The 16,770-nt window shown below is 38.2% G+C and overlaps 1 protein-coding gene across 1 annotated transcript in view; it reads left to right on the plus strand.

Moving 5' to 3' along the window:
• Spink5 (serine peptidase inhibitor Kazal type 5) overlaps window positions 1-15,665 on the plus strand; it is a 52,083-nt gene extending 36,418 nt beyond the window's left edge. Inside the window, exons 18-30 of the mRNA XM_051201169.1 lie at window positions 1,799-1,923; window positions 4,447-4,540; window positions 5,686-5,813; window positions 7,229-7,301; window positions 7,906-8,033; window positions 8,185-8,263; window positions 10,437-10,564; window positions 11,551-11,623; window positions 12,279-12,368; window positions 12,469-12,596; window positions 13,238-13,337; window positions 14,031-14,161; window positions 15,545-15,665. Of these exons, the coding sequence (XP_051057126.1) occupies window positions 1,799-1,923; window positions 4,447-4,540; window positions 5,686-5,813; window positions 7,229-7,301; window positions 7,906-8,033; window positions 8,185-8,263; window positions 10,437-10,564; window positions 11,551-11,623; window positions 12,279-12,368; window positions 12,469-12,596; window positions 13,238-13,337; window positions 14,031-14,161; window positions 15,545-15,665 (1,398 nt within the window). The remainder of the gene's footprint in view (window positions 1-1,798; window positions 1,924-4,446; window positions 4,541-5,685; window positions 5,814-7,228; window positions 7,302-7,905; window positions 8,034-8,184; window positions 8,264-10,436; window positions 10,565-11,550; window positions 11,624-12,278; window positions 12,369-12,468; window positions 12,597-13,237; window positions 13,338-14,030; window positions 14,162-15,544) is intronic.
• The last annotated feature ends 1,105 nt before the right edge of the window (window positions 15,666-16,770 follow it).

Here is a 16,770-nt window from a genome sequence, read left to right on the forward strand (position 1 = left end):
TCTTATTCCCATTTTATGGGTGAAGCAATTCAACCAAAAAGTGGTAAGAACACTTGCTTAAGCTTCCTCGGGAGGAAATAGAAATTTTAACAACATGATATAGCCATGAACAGAGTAGTGTTAGCCAGGGCACACTTGGGACATCATTCTAAACTCCTCAGAAAAGGAAGAGAATCCAATGCAACAGATCTTGTTGAAATCATATCATAAAAAGAAAAAACTACAGGGTCTGGTTATATATGGCACTTGAGAGAGAATATTGGAAGACCTTTCTAAGATGCAGTTACTGGTGCTTTGGAATGCTGTTCCAGTCTACTCCATTCCTGACTTAACCCCAATTTGCTCATCTGAGAGCATGTCAGTCAAGAAACATTACTGTAGCTATGGCATTTAAGGTTACCAAAAAGACACTATAGAGCAGTGATGGGATTCACCGAACTACAGTTACCATCTCCAGCCTCAAGGTGAAGTCTGCGGAGAAGACATGAGCTGACTGGATCACAGGCTCAAAGAAAAAGAATCTAAAAGGGAAAGGCCCAGCTGGCAGGCCCACCAAGACACCGAGAATCGCCACAAGGAAACAGTTTGTCAGGACAGCCTAAGACATATTATTGCTTCCAGATGATACTCTCCAAGCAGCTCCCATCTTTGATGGTTAAACAGATTCTTCCCATCAGTTCTGAGCTAGGAGTGGAGGTGGAAGCCACTATTGCAGATGCTTAAGTCACTATTTTAATAAATTGGAATGGACTCACTCAGTTGTTAAGGAAAAAGGAAAGGTTTTTTTCCAAATATTGGAAGGAGTCTAATTTGGAAGAATAAAAATATCCCTGACTTTTCTGTAACACATAAAACATTTCATCTTCATATACTGAACTCAAGGAACATATTCATCATATTTTAATAATTTAGAAAAATAAGCCTTAAATGCAGGAAACTCATAGGATGTGTTAAGGTTATTTTCCAATACTCCTAAAAGAAGCAGTATGACTAACTTGTTGCAATTATCTGGCAAAAATTTCATTTGGGGATGAAGCATCTGGGAACGTAAGGAAATAGTTGTGGGTCTTAAAATAGAAAGCAGAAAACATTTTTGTTATGGACCAGGTAAAAGGAATAAAGAGAGTAGGGATGGTACATGAACTTGGAGGTTTTCTTCAAAATAGGAAGATGTTTGATTCTGTGAAAGGTGTGCTATATGTGTTGCTTTATGACAGAATAGAGATAAGTAATAAACCCCTGAGCAAGCATGATGTCCAATCCTCAGAAAAAGCAGTGAGACAGCTCAGGGAGTAAATGTGCTTGTCACTAAATCTGGCAGTTTGAGTCAATCCCCAGGACCCACATGGTGGAAGCAGAGAATTGATGCCCACAAGTTGTCCTCTGACCTCCACTCCTGAGCCACGGTGCACATACACACCCACACGTGCAATAAGGAAATAAATGTTTAAAACATGTAAAGGAAAGTCCAGTTTATTAAGAGAATCTTACATGCATGTGGATTCAGGACTCAGTTTCAAAAACTACAAAGCCTTTCAACATGCTTGAATGATAAAAATCATCAGAGATGGGGAAAACCTGTGGTTCTCTCTCTCTCTCTCTCTCTCTCTCTCTCTCTCTCTCTCTCTCTCTCTCTCTCTCTCTCTCTTTCTCTCTCTCTCTCCTGTCTCAATGTCTCTGTTTTTCAGTCTCTGTCTTTGTCCCTGTCTCTTTCCCTCCCAGGAAGCGCTGGATAAGAAGTCAACCAAGTGACATCCAAGAAAATATTGAAACTTTTGCACTTATCTTCTTCTATTAGGACTGCAGTGAATTTCTGAGTCTTTTAAAGGATGGAGAACTTTTCTGCACACGAGAAAATGACCCTGTGCGTGGCCCAGATGGCAAGACCCATGGGAACAAGTGTGCCATGTGCAAGGCTGTCTTGTGAGTACAAGACACACGATGCAACTCTACTGTGAGTTTGGAGAGTAGGAGAGGCAACAGACCTGCACACTTAGACACACACACTGCCGTATACAAGAGATACCCAGTGCAGCTCTACTGTGAACCTGGAGAGTAGGAGAGGCAACAAGCCTGAAGAATTACACATATATACTGTTATGTATGAGAGACACACAAGGCATTTCCTACTATGGAGTGAGGAAAGTGGGAAAGGCAATAATCCACTACAGAACTACACACATATAATAATGTACTTATATGGGAAAGAAATGAATGGTTATCTGAAAAGTATCTTCAGGTGAACCCCTTTTCTTCATCCCCAGTATTAATAATTCTACAAACAAACAGTATACTTCTAGATTATTACACTTTTTATTAGCTCTTAGTAAATAACCACGTGTTGGGTGATAAAATCTTTACCCATTTTCAAATAGATCTCTTCTATTCTTTATGCTAGAATTCAAATTAGATAGAAAATACACAGGTTTTGTTAGTCACTCCGTACTGTATTTTGAGATATGTCATACTTCAGGAAATAAACATAAGTTATACCTCATACAAAGTTTAGAAGTAAATTTAAAATATACAACTTAATCAAGAGACATTTATGGAGTACCTACAGTATTCAGTGTGTATAATGAATAAACAAAGATGAATGAGATGGATTTCTTCCCAGAGGTCATAAAATTTGAGGGTTCTTAAACCTTTGCCACTCCCAACCCGTTTTCCCTGAGAAAATTTTATTGCACACCTGGACATGTAAAATTAATACACAAATCAGATACTTACTTGTAACTATCTTGAAGAACTGTAATTAGAACAATTCTTTACTATATATTTAGAGAAAAAAATGAACGGGTGCTACTGTTCAGTTGTAAATTAAGAATTACATCTTGGCTGAATACTTGATACTGCAGAATACAAAACATTTTTAAAATTTTTCAAAGCTGAGTAATGTTTTGATTGTATAATCATCAATGCTGAGAATGCAGTTTTGCATAAATATATAATCTTAAATGGCTGAAATACACGTGGAGTCATTTCAGGAACTGTTGGAAATTCTAATCTAAATACAAAATTTATTTTTAAAATACTTTATGAAATACAACTCAGCAATTCACAGAGCAGTCTCTGAAATCAAACACTAATGTAATGCAGTCTAAAGGTAAACTACCTTGACCCATCCATAATGAAGAATGGTGGTAGAAGAGTACTGAAACTCTTGTTCCCACAACTAAGTCATTAAGTCCCAGTAAGAACAAGAACCTTTAAATGAAGGGAGAAAGAAAAGCACTGCAGTTGGTAACTTGCAATAGTTTTGAACCTGAGCTGAAATCTTAGGCAATTTTCTATGGCATTGAGAGGCTGACAACTCTTGCAGTGGAAAACGTGCCTGTTGTGTGTTCAAAACAAACCCTGCAGTAAAGTTCCATGTTACAACATAGGCAATGGCCAGGAACTATTGTGCGTTTCATTGGAAATTAATTTTTTATCACCACACATCCAGAAAAACTTCAATGTTTCCAATTTTTCTTTACAACACTTGCATTTACTTACGTGACCGTATGAGCTGTGAGTGGTCCACTAGCTGTTGTCTGGATCGAAGGTAATACATACAGAAAGAAACTGTTAAGAAAAGCAGTGCTCTTAACTGGCTTCCATACTTCAGTGAAGGGACAGCTAATAGAAAGTTTTAGGTGGAAGTAGACTTGAGTCTTGCATTTGAGCAAGAGAGTAAGTGACAGGGCGGTGTGAGTGAGTAAGAACTGTCCAAATTAGGAAAACTGTGGTGTGTAAGGAACAAACGTCTAGAACTTAGGAACCTTATCAACTTTCAATGTCAAAGCAAGGACTTGGACTTTGTTCTACCTGTAGTGAGGGCTGCACAAATGCTTCAGTTAGGGGAGGAAATGAGACAAGTGTGGCTCATTTAGGAAAAATGCATACAGCTGAGATCAATAGAAGAAAAGTCTAACATCCCAAATGCTACTGGTGTGAGGAGACTGATGGGGCTGCCCTTACCCAGTGGGGGATGTCTAGAGGGAGGTCAAGGTGAAGGCAGGTGATAGAAAAATGTTAATGGGCCACAGCAATGCAAGCTGAGAAAAGGCGTCAGTTGGAGGTGATGTCAACATGTTTTTTGAAAAACAAATAATATAGGTGGAAGTAGTTCATGCTTGCTAAAGAAAAGGACTATTCTTGAGTCCTCTTGTATACAAAATATTTTGAAAAATAAAGCTAAAGGGCCCAAGCAAAGTTTTTAGGAAACGCTAACTAGCTGGTAGTTAAGTGTGTGTTGTTTTTCTCTTAGTATGATGAAAATTTTGCCAAGCAAAGAACTCCACACAATCCATCTGTTATCTTTTCCAAGAAGAGGAACTATAACGCAGATGTCAAATAAACACTGATACGTTCCATGTAGATCCAGTGGAGGCGTTTGATAGGCTCATAGGAATGTGTTCTTCACTTAGTAAGCTATGGTTCCTCCCACTTTCTGACTTCCAGTGACAAAGAGAAGGAAGAAAGAATGAAGAAGGAAGGGGAAAATCAGAGAATCACATCAGGGCATGGTTCCAGTGGTGGGAGACAGAAGGCTAAGGTGAGAGTAAGCCCTAACTTCCAGTCTGCCTGGACGGAACTCATTGCTGGTGGGATGGGATGGGGCAGGAGGTGAAGAGAGATGCAGAGACTTACTAGATGAAACAGGTCCTTGGAAGAGCAGTCTTCCATGTCGGCCTCTAGGGTAAGACAATAACAAATTCTGCTGCTAAGATAATAACAAATTCTGCTGCTGTATGACTCTTGGCTTCTTTAGAACTGAAAATGGCTAACCCTTTTTTTTTTTTTTTTTTTTTTTTTTTTGGTACGCTAGTCTTTGTGTTGGGATTGATGCTCATAAGCATCTTTACTTTCTTTCACTCCTGAATGTTAGGCTAAGCCTTTGAATTATCTTTTCTACTCTCCAAAGAAAGATAGCATGATAAAACAGAACAGACTATGGAGTCTGTACAATTGGCCCCTTACCATAGGGACTTGTGAAACTTTGAATAAATTACTTCATCTCTCTTATCTTGGAGTTCTCTTAAAGAGGCAAAGGAAAATAATTTATATACTTTGAGCACATCCAAGACATTTTACAGCATAAGCATGGTGTCATTGCATATGATTTCTGCCACCTACTCACCTTTTCATGGCCATAGAGAGACTAAGGTCACCTCTTTGCTCCCAAATACACTACCTGTGATAAAAAATCAGTCTTTTCTGTTTTATTTTCTAATTCTCCTGCTTTAGAAACATGTATACATATTAAGGCTGGTTGTCTATCCTCTCCAGAACTTACAACTTGTCTGGTGAACATATTGCTTTATTCTGGAGGAGTCACTAATGATCAATCAATCAATAAATAAATAAATAAATGTTTGTTTCATTGAAATGTTACACATGTGAACAAGCAGAAATATTGATTTGGTCTTTGGGCTATAGGTTTCTGGCCTTTGATCAGAAATCAGACCTTAACCACTTTATAATTTCCCTGTGTAAATGTTTAAACACATTAAGGGCTATTAAACTGACCCTTTATGAGAACATGGATGGTTCTCCCCCTTTGCTCTGTGGATAGAAACCCTAGGTGAGGAAATATTTGCAAGGGTGAAAGGAAAGAATGCTTCTGGTAGTGAATGCTTCATGAACTTGGCAATAATAAAATAGATGAACTATGTGCCCTGCTCTCTTCTCCCCTTGCAGGACGAATGTGCTCAGTACTGGGAAAGCATGAAAAATGGAGAACTCAGCTGTACTCGAGAGAGTGACCCTGTACGTGGTGCTGATGGGAAATCATACAACAATAAATGTGTCATGTGTAAAGAGCTACTGTAAGTGCTTCTCATAGCCAGTGTGTCTAAAAAACAGCCATGCATTTCTCCTGAATTAATGACGTTTCTCCTTTTCTATGGTTGCTTCTATGAAATATCTTTTATTAATCTCAATGGTCTCCTTTTTTTCTTATTTTCTCAGGAACATAAGCCCAACATGGAGGGGACAAATAACCAGGTGGCTGATTGTCCACTGTTTGCCACTGTGATTCTGTGACCTCTGTCATTGTAATGTTGTTTATTGCTTTGACCTAGTGTCATTTGGAAGAGCTGACCAGTGTTTAAGTGAGCTAGTTTCTTGTCAAGTATATGAAACATACTTAACTGCAAAAACAGGAGTAGTTACTCCTTTTTATTTTTCCTTGATGAATGGTATTACAGTATTTCACCACATAGTTCAGCCACTTCGGTTCATCTTCTTAGGGTCAGTAGCACAATTATTGTTAGTCCCATCCAAAAGCTGAGTTAGTCCTAGGTGACCTTGAATATTTATGGATGCTTCTAGTTGTGGCATTTAATTGTTGCATGATTAGTAAATGTGTAGTATTTATCTCTCATTCCACAGAATATAGTTCACTCATTTTTCACTTCTCCAGGGGTTTATGAGATGAACACAAATGCTGACATTTGACTAATAAGAAAAAAGAAATCGATTTTCTTAAAGGTCTCATGGAGTGGATTTGAGGGATCTAACTACAGTCCAGTTCTTCTGTACAGAAACCTAGAGCGTATTCTGTGTTGTTAGCATATGTAACGTGCAATGTTATTTTTTGTCGGAAAGAGACCTGCTATTGGCTTTCATTGATCCTCCTGTCTCTGTGTCTCCATCACTGGGATTATAAGCATCTGCCACCAAACCCTGCTTTTGATATGGGTGCTGGGGATTTGAACTTGTGTCCTCATGTCTTTGAGGCAAGCAATTTACCAACTGAGCTATCTCTCCAGGGAATTAATGGAGGTGTCCAACCAAAATCATGACTTTCACCATGCGATGTCATTATAGGAACCCTCTATTTTCAATAATTAAATTGGTTAAAATGTCACGACTTAACATTTGCTTGAATCAACTATTTATTTAACTGTTTGGGGCCATGCTTTAAGAAATAATATTAAAAATATTAATATTAAAAGGAGTTTTTTAACCTCAAAATCACAGACCATTGCTCTAGGAGTATGGACCAAGATTGCAGATGAATTTGAATAGGATTTGTGAAGGCTGTAATGAAATGATTTGATAATGTGTTTTGTGGTGAAGGCGCCTCCCACCCTGGAATCATAGTAATGGGACAGGCTGTGGCTCTCAAAGAGTGGAGACACTGCAGGAGAGAAGGTTTAGAACGCATGGCCCTCGTACCCTTTCATCTCTGCATCTGCATTTGTGCCATCAAGATGACTGTTGACCCTTCCTCTCATAGGCAGAGGGAAATCGAGGAAAATAATAAAAATTCTGCCTCGAGATCAAATGGGACTGGATCAGAAACAAGAAAGGTAAGTCAGTGCTGAGGTCAGTGGAGGCCTTCTTTCTATAATGTCACAGCTAACACTGGGTTTTTATATTGCTGCTATAAAAAGTTACTATAGACTCTGGCTCACAGTACAAGTTATTACCCTACATTTGTGGAGGTCAGAAGTTCCACATAACCCTACACTGTTGAAGCTGCACTCCTTTGTGGAAACTCCAGTGTAGGATGTTTCTTCCATGTCTATTGACTTCCAGAAATGCCTGTCTTCATTGGCTTGTGGCTGCCTTCTAGCCAGCATGCTTGATCAAGTCTGACTCTCTATCCTTCTGGGAAGGGTTCCTCTGCTTGAGGAAGAATCCTCATGGTTACAATGAGTCCTCTCCACTAGCCCCAAATAACCTTCTCACTTCAAACCCACCTGATTGATGCTCTTAATTATCCATTTTGATCACTAACTGATTAAAGCAATATATTTACATACTCCAAACACGAAGACGAGGATGTCCTTTTGTCATAATCATGCTTACCTTAGCAAGGTTAGGTGACTTCCAGACATTTGATAGAAACCTTTGGCTTTTCAAACCCAGTCAGATACTATGTGAAAACTATCTTCCCTTGTCTGTTTTCAGGATGTATGTGATCAGTTTAGAAGTCAAATGAAAAATGGCAAACTTCTCTGTACTCGGGAAAGCGACCCTACCCGGGGTCCAGATGGCAAGACTCACGGCAACAAGTGTGCCATGTGCAAGGAAAGACTGTAAGTGTTTTCCCAAAAAGGTTTTTGGCTGGAAGTCCATATAGTATAACTGTGTTGCAGCTGTTTAGGCAGATGTTCTAGAACGGATTCCTATGGCTAGTGAGTATGTGTTCACTTTGGTAGAAATGTTTCTTCCTATCCTTTCTCTCAGGGAAAGAGAGGCCGCTGAAAAGAAGAAGAAAGAGGATGAAGACAAGAGAAACACGGGGACAAACAAGAATGATAAGGAGGTAATATGTCAGGCATGTTAATACCTGAATTTGGCGGGTTTGTGTTAAGGAGACGAAGGTGACAGCTTCAGAGCAAGCATGAAATGATCTTTCAGAAAATGTGCTTTATTAGTAGAGATGACTTTGCACCCATGGGAACATGGCTGGACCTCGGTGAAGTTGGTGAATGTTATGAAAGATGATGTATATGTCGGAGGCAGCATAATCAGACTGTGAGGTGGACTGCGAGTGCAGCTTCAAAGTGGTCCCACGTGGATAGGCAGACATGTGCTCAAGCAGACCCAGGAAGTTCCATGGAGGTGGAGGGGTTGTTGGAACTGCACTCTGGCCCAATAATCACCAGGAGGAGCGGTCCCAGCAAGACAATGGGTGGGGGTGGGGGAAGGCAGGCTCTGGATGGTGTATGGAGCAGAGTACCAGGACTGTACTATCTAGGGCCAGGATACAGGGGGGAGTGAGATGCAGAGATAACCCAGGGAGTTCCCAGGGAAGGATGTGAGGGGCATTCGGCCTGAACTGGTCCAAGACTCACCTCTGGCAGAGCACGGGAGGGTTGGGAAAAGATCTTCGAATAAAATGGACTCAAGAAGCAAGCAGATGTAGCTACCCTAATATCTAACAAGTTAGACTTCAAACCAAAACTTTCAATCAAGAAATTTGGAGCTTATATGGAAACATCTCCAGATGGCACTTGACTGCCACCTAGTGTTCAATTGGGGGCTTTATAAATAGTGCTCACTTTTTCACAATGACATCACAGAATATCCATTACTATGCAGTACATCTCACCTGTGAAATTCAATTAGAAAGACAAAATTGTAATTCTCTCTATATACAAAATATTGCTTTTAAGTGTGTCAAAAGAGAGTTAACAGAGTTTTTGTACGTGCAAATCAAAATAAGATTTAAAAACTCATGTCTAAACAGAAAAATTTTACAACTGAGAAATGTTCAAGAGACAGGAACAAGGAACAAACAATAAGCAGATCAGGAGATCAAATCCTGAAAGCTGGCAGTATGATAAGTGTTATTATTCATATTGAGTATTGTGAGCACCTGGGAAGAAAAGAACTCCGGCTGTTTCTAAAAATGATGTTTCTAAGACAAATAATACAGTGTTGAGATGTTCAATTCCAGTGATTTTAAGAATCCAGTGGATAAAAGTACACATGGGATTGTCTGTAGGTGTAAAAAACAACCCCAATCTAAGTCACTGTCAGTATTTTAACGATAGCGTCTCCAAAGGTCTCTTTGGAGTTAAAGGGAGTTCAAGGCAAAATCTCATGGGATCAATTCCCTTGGCATTGTTTCAATGTTGAATTTTTTAACATAAAAAATCCAACTCTATTTTCTTATAAATTAATAGTTTTATTCTCTGTCATGAAAAAGCAAAGATATGAAAGTGAGGAATCTCTCTGTCAGTAGATGCCTGGTCACAAGCCCAATGTTTATGTTGATTGTTTAAGATTTCTGACTGTTTTCTAAAATTTTAAATGAGTAAAACAAATGAGCATCATTTGATCTGACATGTAATTCACACAACAGGAAACATTTTAAAGATGTAATTGTGTGTCAAGTTAGCTCAGAAGGTAACATGGCACTTGCCACCAAGCTTGAAACCCTGAGTTTGATCCCTGCAATTCCTGTAGTGGAATGAGAGAACCAACTTCTCTATAGGTCCCTTGACTCTACACACATGCCATTCTATGTGTGCCCACACACATGTCCATGTGCACAACCAATAAATGTAAAGTTATCATTGGGCAACGAAACTGTGGGCTTACATGCTTGAATGTCTTGCCAGGTGAATATTTTCGGTCCTTTCCATCTCTTGAATCTGACTGTTTTTACATGTGGAAAAGTGAGTACAGTAGCAAACAGGCAAATTTGAGACAGCTTTACAAAAGACTTTATACAAATGATATGAGCTGTCTTAGGCAGAGATGAAATTCCAATGGAGAAGACAAATCTAAATCACAGTCCATCTCTGGAATCCTATTTTCTCTATTTTCCTCCCAGTGTTATGAATCTGGGCCAAACTCTCATTCTGCTTTCACATGCTCAATGTTTAGAGTAAGACAGGGATATGTTTCTTCCTTTCTAACCATCCTGGTGTTTTCAGATGCTGAATGGTAGGCTAAGGTAGTAATATGTTTCTCTATCCTCTCATCAGGATCAATGCCATGAATTCCGAAGCATGCAGAGGGATGGGAAGCTGATCTGTACCAGAGAAAATGATCCCATCCGAGGCCCAGACGGCAAGACGCATGTTAACAAATGTGCCATGTGTCAGAGCATGTTGTACGTGAGCAGGCTTGCTGATGAATTTGATAAATCATGCTTGTTTGCCAGGAAAGAATTACAGTCATTTAAAAACCTATGACACTTGGTTTTATACATTATAGAGAAATACATTCTCATTTATGAAGACTAGTATTGGTTTTCAAAGCGCTCAGCAAGAAGCTGTTCTTTTACAGGATGAGAAACATAATCATACTTAGGTCTTCTGAGGTGGGAAACAATCATGATACATTTACAAGTCAGTGTCTTTTGTTTATTTATTATTTTTATTTATCTGTTTGTTTTCTTTATCTATATATATATATATGTCTATCTATCTATTTTGGTATTTTGAGACAGGTTTTCTCTGTGTAGCTCTGGCTGTCCTGGAACTCACTCTGTAGACCAGGCTATCCACAAATTCACAGGGACCTCCCTGTTCCTGCCTCCAGAGTGCTGGGATTGAATACCACCTCCCTTCAGTCAGCATCTTTTAAAAGGAAAAGCTCAGCCACTGAGAGAGCTGTGTACACAGAATGTCAGTCCTTCTTGGATGTGAAAGAATTACAGTGACTATACACACAGTTTTTGTGGAGATTCAAAAGTGAACAGTGTCTCCTAAAATGCATCATAACTCTGAGAAAAACAAACAAAATAGCACTTAGGTGGAATGTAACTGTAAAAGTATCAAAAGAAGATAAATAAAGCTATAGTCTGGATGAGAGAATAAAATAAACATATTCCCTTAAGAAGCAACAGACCCTTCAGGTTCTTTGACTCGAGTCGATAGCAAAGCAATGACATCAGCAAAAGTTGATCATGTTGCCACAGTAGAGTAGCAACATTCCAGCCATCACAGACAACAGATAAAAATGTATGTCTACATGTTTTAAGCTAAGAGAATATATTTGTTAATGTTTAGTATTTGAAAAATACTTGGTTAATGATAATTCAACATAATTCTCAAAATACTACTTTATTGATTTTCTTTTCTTTTAATTCTGCAGTGAACGAGAAGCTAGTGAAAGAAAAATGAGGAATGAAGAAAACTCAAGTCCTCAGCCTAACAATGAGGGAAAGGTTGTGTTTTAACAGATAAAATATGGGCCGTATTACTCACCCTTAGAATTTTGCCATTCTATGCAATACTTTAAGTACATTTTACTTAAAACTTTGATTTTGACAACAGTCTCACTTTCAGTCATAATACAAGGTATACCAATACACACGCACACATATGAGTTAATCCTTTAAAAAATTCTTAGAGAATTTTCTTACGGTGTATGTCAAATTTTGTCTTTCTACTTTAACAGAAATATGGATTGGGAAACTAGAGGACACAGCTTTCTTTCACCTCAACTCCATGCATACTTATCTTTGACACTTTAAATGTGAAAAGAGACTTAGAAAGTTTGTTGATATTGACTTTAATGAGTCCTATAACAGACATCCCAAGCTTCCTGTTTTGCTTGTCTTGAATGTCTTCTTCTGTGTTCTCCATATGATTTTCTAAGCATCTATGAATCAAGAGTGTGTATTATTACAGCACTTTTTCTCATTACTTCTCAAGATTATAAAGGAGAAAGACATTTCACAGAGGTCGTCATATTTTAATCTATAATGCTTTGGGATTCTCCTTGGCTTACGATAGAGAGAGGACAGATGACTGGTACTCAAATCAGCAGGAGATGAGGAGTGCCTATCAAGTCTTTTCTTGTATTTCCCTACCTTTCAGGACAAGTGCAGAGAAGGTCACAACACAGCAGAGGATGCAAAACCTAGGCAGGCCAGGAGTTCTTTGCCCTCCGTTGCTGGGATGAGTGAAGTGAGTACCAGCCCTGAGACAAAAGCTATCTCCTAAAGGTGAGTTTGAGACAAACACTCAGCGACAAAGGGAGGCTCACCTCCCCTATCTTACTTCCTAGGATGAATGCAGTGAGTTTCGAATGCCTCTGAGGGATGACAAGTTTCTCTGTCCACAAAAGAACGACCCAGTGCGTAGTGCTGATGGAACCATCTATCAAAACAAGTGCCACATGTGCAGAGTCGTCCTGTGAGTAAGCTCATTAGAGTCAGCTAGCAGGGAACACATATTTTTACAGATTGCTGATTGTGTGCTCATGCATCCAAAAGAATCACCAATATGGTCAAAAGCTGCAAATTAAAACACCAGATAAAGCAAAAAGAGTGCTTGGTTTTGGAGACATGAAATGAAGGCATGTGTCCTTACCAGGGCTCTCATTCCAAATCCTTGATCCAAAACTACATGAGAGCCAAAAGAAAGGTCTTTTAAAAATACTGTTTTATACCTTAGAATACATTAAATAATTATCTCCAGGGCTCAATGATTTGACTGGTGAACAACATTTCAAGTTGAGTAGACACTGTGGTGATTAAAAGCACCCATGAAGACAATAGCAGTACTCCTTAGTGTTTTGGGTTTGTTGTTGTTGTTGTAATATGTTTGTTTCATAAAGAATGTTCTTGAGGAAGGGATGGATTATCAGTGCTGCTCAGTGTTGGTTACTTTTGTGTCTTTTTACAGCATCTCATTCTGGTCATATCCTGAGGGAATGTTCTAGAATTCACTCATCTTTTCCTGGTAGTACCTGTCTTCCCATGAGAAATGACAAAGCTTTTGTGAATAGTCTTTGTAAATGTTTTTTTCTTTCTTTCTTTCTTCCTTTCTTCTAGTGAAAAGGAAGCCATGGAAATATCAGGACTTCAAGAAAATCCATCACATATTAGGGTTATTAAAGAAGAAGATGGTCCAGGATTTTCCAGCTCCTCTGAGGTAAGGAATTTCTCCTTGGGTTACCAGGTCAGATGCTTTTGGCCTCCAGGGATTGGGGAGCCTGGCAGCAGCTCAGGGGAAGCAACATAATCTTTGATTGGAGTGACCCAAATGAGCACATTTGATTACAAGTCTTTGCCACACAGGAGGTAGTGTGACAGAGACAAAGAAGCACAGTTTTTACATACATCTGATGCCACCACACAAGATAAAGACCAGGTTAGCTCCAAAGTTACAGAACAGAGTCAGCAAGGGAAGTTGAACTAATTTTTTCAGACTGGAACTTTGATCTTTTAGAGTGACCAGTTTCTTTAAGAGGCAGACCCACACCAAGGTTCATTGCAAATGGAATTCATTATTTAAGAGTGAATATTGTTTCTTGCATGATTATTATACTAGACTCCTTCCCAGAGGCATGTCCCAGATTGCTATGCCTCAGATCATTTAAGAGTTCCACTACTGTTTCGTTCGTGGTTTCTTTTTTCGTATCAATACTCTCTAGTTAAAATAAGCCAAAGCCAAGATTCTATGCTCATCTAATATGATGTCGAATAATGTATGTAATTAATTAATGTAGCACAGTACTGTTCTTAATTATTGGCTCAGATGTGATTAGGAAACACAATGCTTCTCCAATCCCATGTAATCCCTTAAGAGTCTTAAGCACCTCTGCTCTCTCCTTTACCCATGTAGGACTCTGACATGTGCAAACACTACCGAATATTACCCAGGATGGGTTATCTTTGCCCAAAGAATATACAACCTGTCTGTGGGGATGATGGCCAAACATATGCCAATCCCTGCATGCTCTGTCATGAAAACCTGTAAGTACCCATACTGCACCATCTCATCTTCCAGTGTGGAGGCTTCCAAGTGTAATGTTGCCTACAGCAACACTGAGACATTAACTAGACATCTATTTAGTGACCGTTCCAAAATTCAAAATTTGTTTATGTTTAAAATAAAAGGTGTATAATAGTATCTTTTTAGTATAATTGCCTGTCTATATTGCTTGATATTTTAGAGTAGGAGAAGAGGAGGGAGTGGTGCTGAGAGCATGATGATTGAAGAAGAACGTCTGTATGAGACTGTGTAGACTCGTGTAGATTCATGAAAGAGTGACCATTATCCACCTGGCATAAAATATGAAAATGTGGTACCATGTATAGCATGATATCTATGAATTCATGAGCTCCCTGATTATATCAATGGAAATTAAATATTGTTTAAACTTTCTAGGAATTCATCACTATATATACACAATGTCTTCCACCACTAAATCCTTCAGTTCCTTTTTATTATAAACCTGAGGGCCTATATTATAAATACTATTTTATCAAACTTTTCGTTAACTATGCCGGCCCAGGGTAAACTCTAATCAAGAAAGCTTCATAGGCAGAAGTTCAAGTGATGCTATGTTTAATATAGTATACCTTGGGTGCCTGCCAAGGCTAAGGAAGGTGGGAGTAGACCTCATAGAGGAGACCTGGGCTTTCTCATGGAAGTGGAATCAATATTTCCTTAAGGGTTTAATGGAGCTATAGGGGAGGGACTTCAAATTAAGCAAATTCTTCTCCTGTGGTAGACAATGAACCCTTCCCCAGCACCACAGATGAGAAGTGGGTTCTTCATTTACAAAATTTCTTAAGTTAAAAAGTCTTGAAATTCTCTAAAGATTCGTTTTAGGGTCTAGAAATAACCCTGCATTATTGTATTCTGTTCTATTGTCTATCCCCCAAAGTTATATTATAGCTACTTGATATAGTCAAACTTCTCTTTGGGATCTAATTTTCTCACCTACAAAATGGTCATGTGGACTAGAGAGGTGGTTCACAGTGAGAGCATCGAATTGATCTACAAAAGTTGTATTCTGGCCTCTACATCTGTGCAGTGGTACACAAGTGACAGTGCTCACAACACACTCACTCTCTCTCTCAAAATGAAATTAAAATCTATAAAAGAGCTTTGAATTAAGAAACAAATGAATCTATCTTGGTTGAAATGTGATGAAATAGGCTGAGAACTAGAGGATAAATTAGGGACAGAAGAGAGAGACCAAACCTAGATGATGCTAACTAGAAAATGGTTCAGTGAATATTCTAGACTTTTATACTCATTTCAGTTTAGTGTGTAGTCAAGTATCACTGATATTCGTTACTCGTTATATCAAGGTATTTTTCATCATTGCAACATCTCTTCTTTTTCAGGATCCGTCAGACTAATACACACATACGTAGTCTGGGAAAGTGTGAGGAGAGCAGCAACCCGGAAGCAATACCTGCTGACACACCTGAGTCTGTGAGTGCACTGGCCTTTCGGTTATGGTAGTAGTTGGTGTGGGTTCTGTTTTGGTTCTCTGCACTGGGAAATGAGAATTTTTCTGACCAGAGAAGTTACACTAGTAGGTCATTTATCTTGGGAATTAGCCACATTATTACCAAAATGTTTAAGTAATTATTGAAGCATGTGGTAATAAGTATATGACAATTATAAGATGAGATTGAGGCCAAGAGAGGCAGAAAAGAGCTGAATTAAATTATTTCTATGTAATGGTTATATGTCTTTGCATATTACAAAGAATTTAATTTTCAACAGTGCTAAAAATTGGATTATTTAAATATCTAACTGAATATTTGAACATGCGTGATTTACTTTGAAATTCTCCCTGCTGACTCTATCTGAAATTCCTTTCCCAGGTTAGATGACATAGAACTTGATAATATAGAAATCTTTACATGAAAAGAATGTGTTGTAATAAGATAACATAGGTTGGTTTGAATTCTGGTTTTTGATGAGTTTCATGCTTAATATGTCAATGAATTATTGAAAATACACAATATACACTGATTTTAGAATATTTGTCATAGTGTCTAAGAATTAAGGCATCTATTATTATTGTTGTCATTAGTATTATCAAATTCTAAAGCATGAATTGAGAAGAAAAAGAAATAGTGACAGTTATTTATTTTGAATAAATAAATTAGTTTAAGTAAATGTATTTTAACAAAGTTATTTATATCTAATAAATACTATTTTAAAACTGATATTTAATAGAAATTTTTGTTATTATACTCCATTATACGATACAAAACTTGGGCAACAACAAAGTTGGGAAACATCGCTCTTGATTTACAAATAATTAATCAAGTCGGGATGCCAGAAAAAACACAGGTTTGAAGATTTCTGGTTTCAGATGAACAGTGGGAAGACACAGTGTAATAGCCTGAGAGCTGGAACCTTCTATCTCCTTCCTATGTAAAACTTGCAGCTAATTTCTTTACTCTAGGCCTTTACACACACGTAAAAAGGGGTTTAATCAATTCTAGTCCACTATTGTTTGCTATTTTTGCATAAAAAAATCCTCAGTGGCTTACTTTCCATTTTATTGGGTGAATATACTCTTGGTCTTCCTCATAATCCCATTTAAATAATA

The sequence above is a fragment of the Phodopus roborovskii genome, unplaced genomic scaffold (assembly GCF_943737965.1).
Source record: "Phodopus roborovskii unplaced genomic scaffold, PHOROB, whole genome shotgun sequence".
Classification (NCBI taxonomy): Eukaryota; Metazoa; Chordata; class Mammalia; order Rodentia; family Cricetidae; genus Phodopus; species Phodopus roborovskii.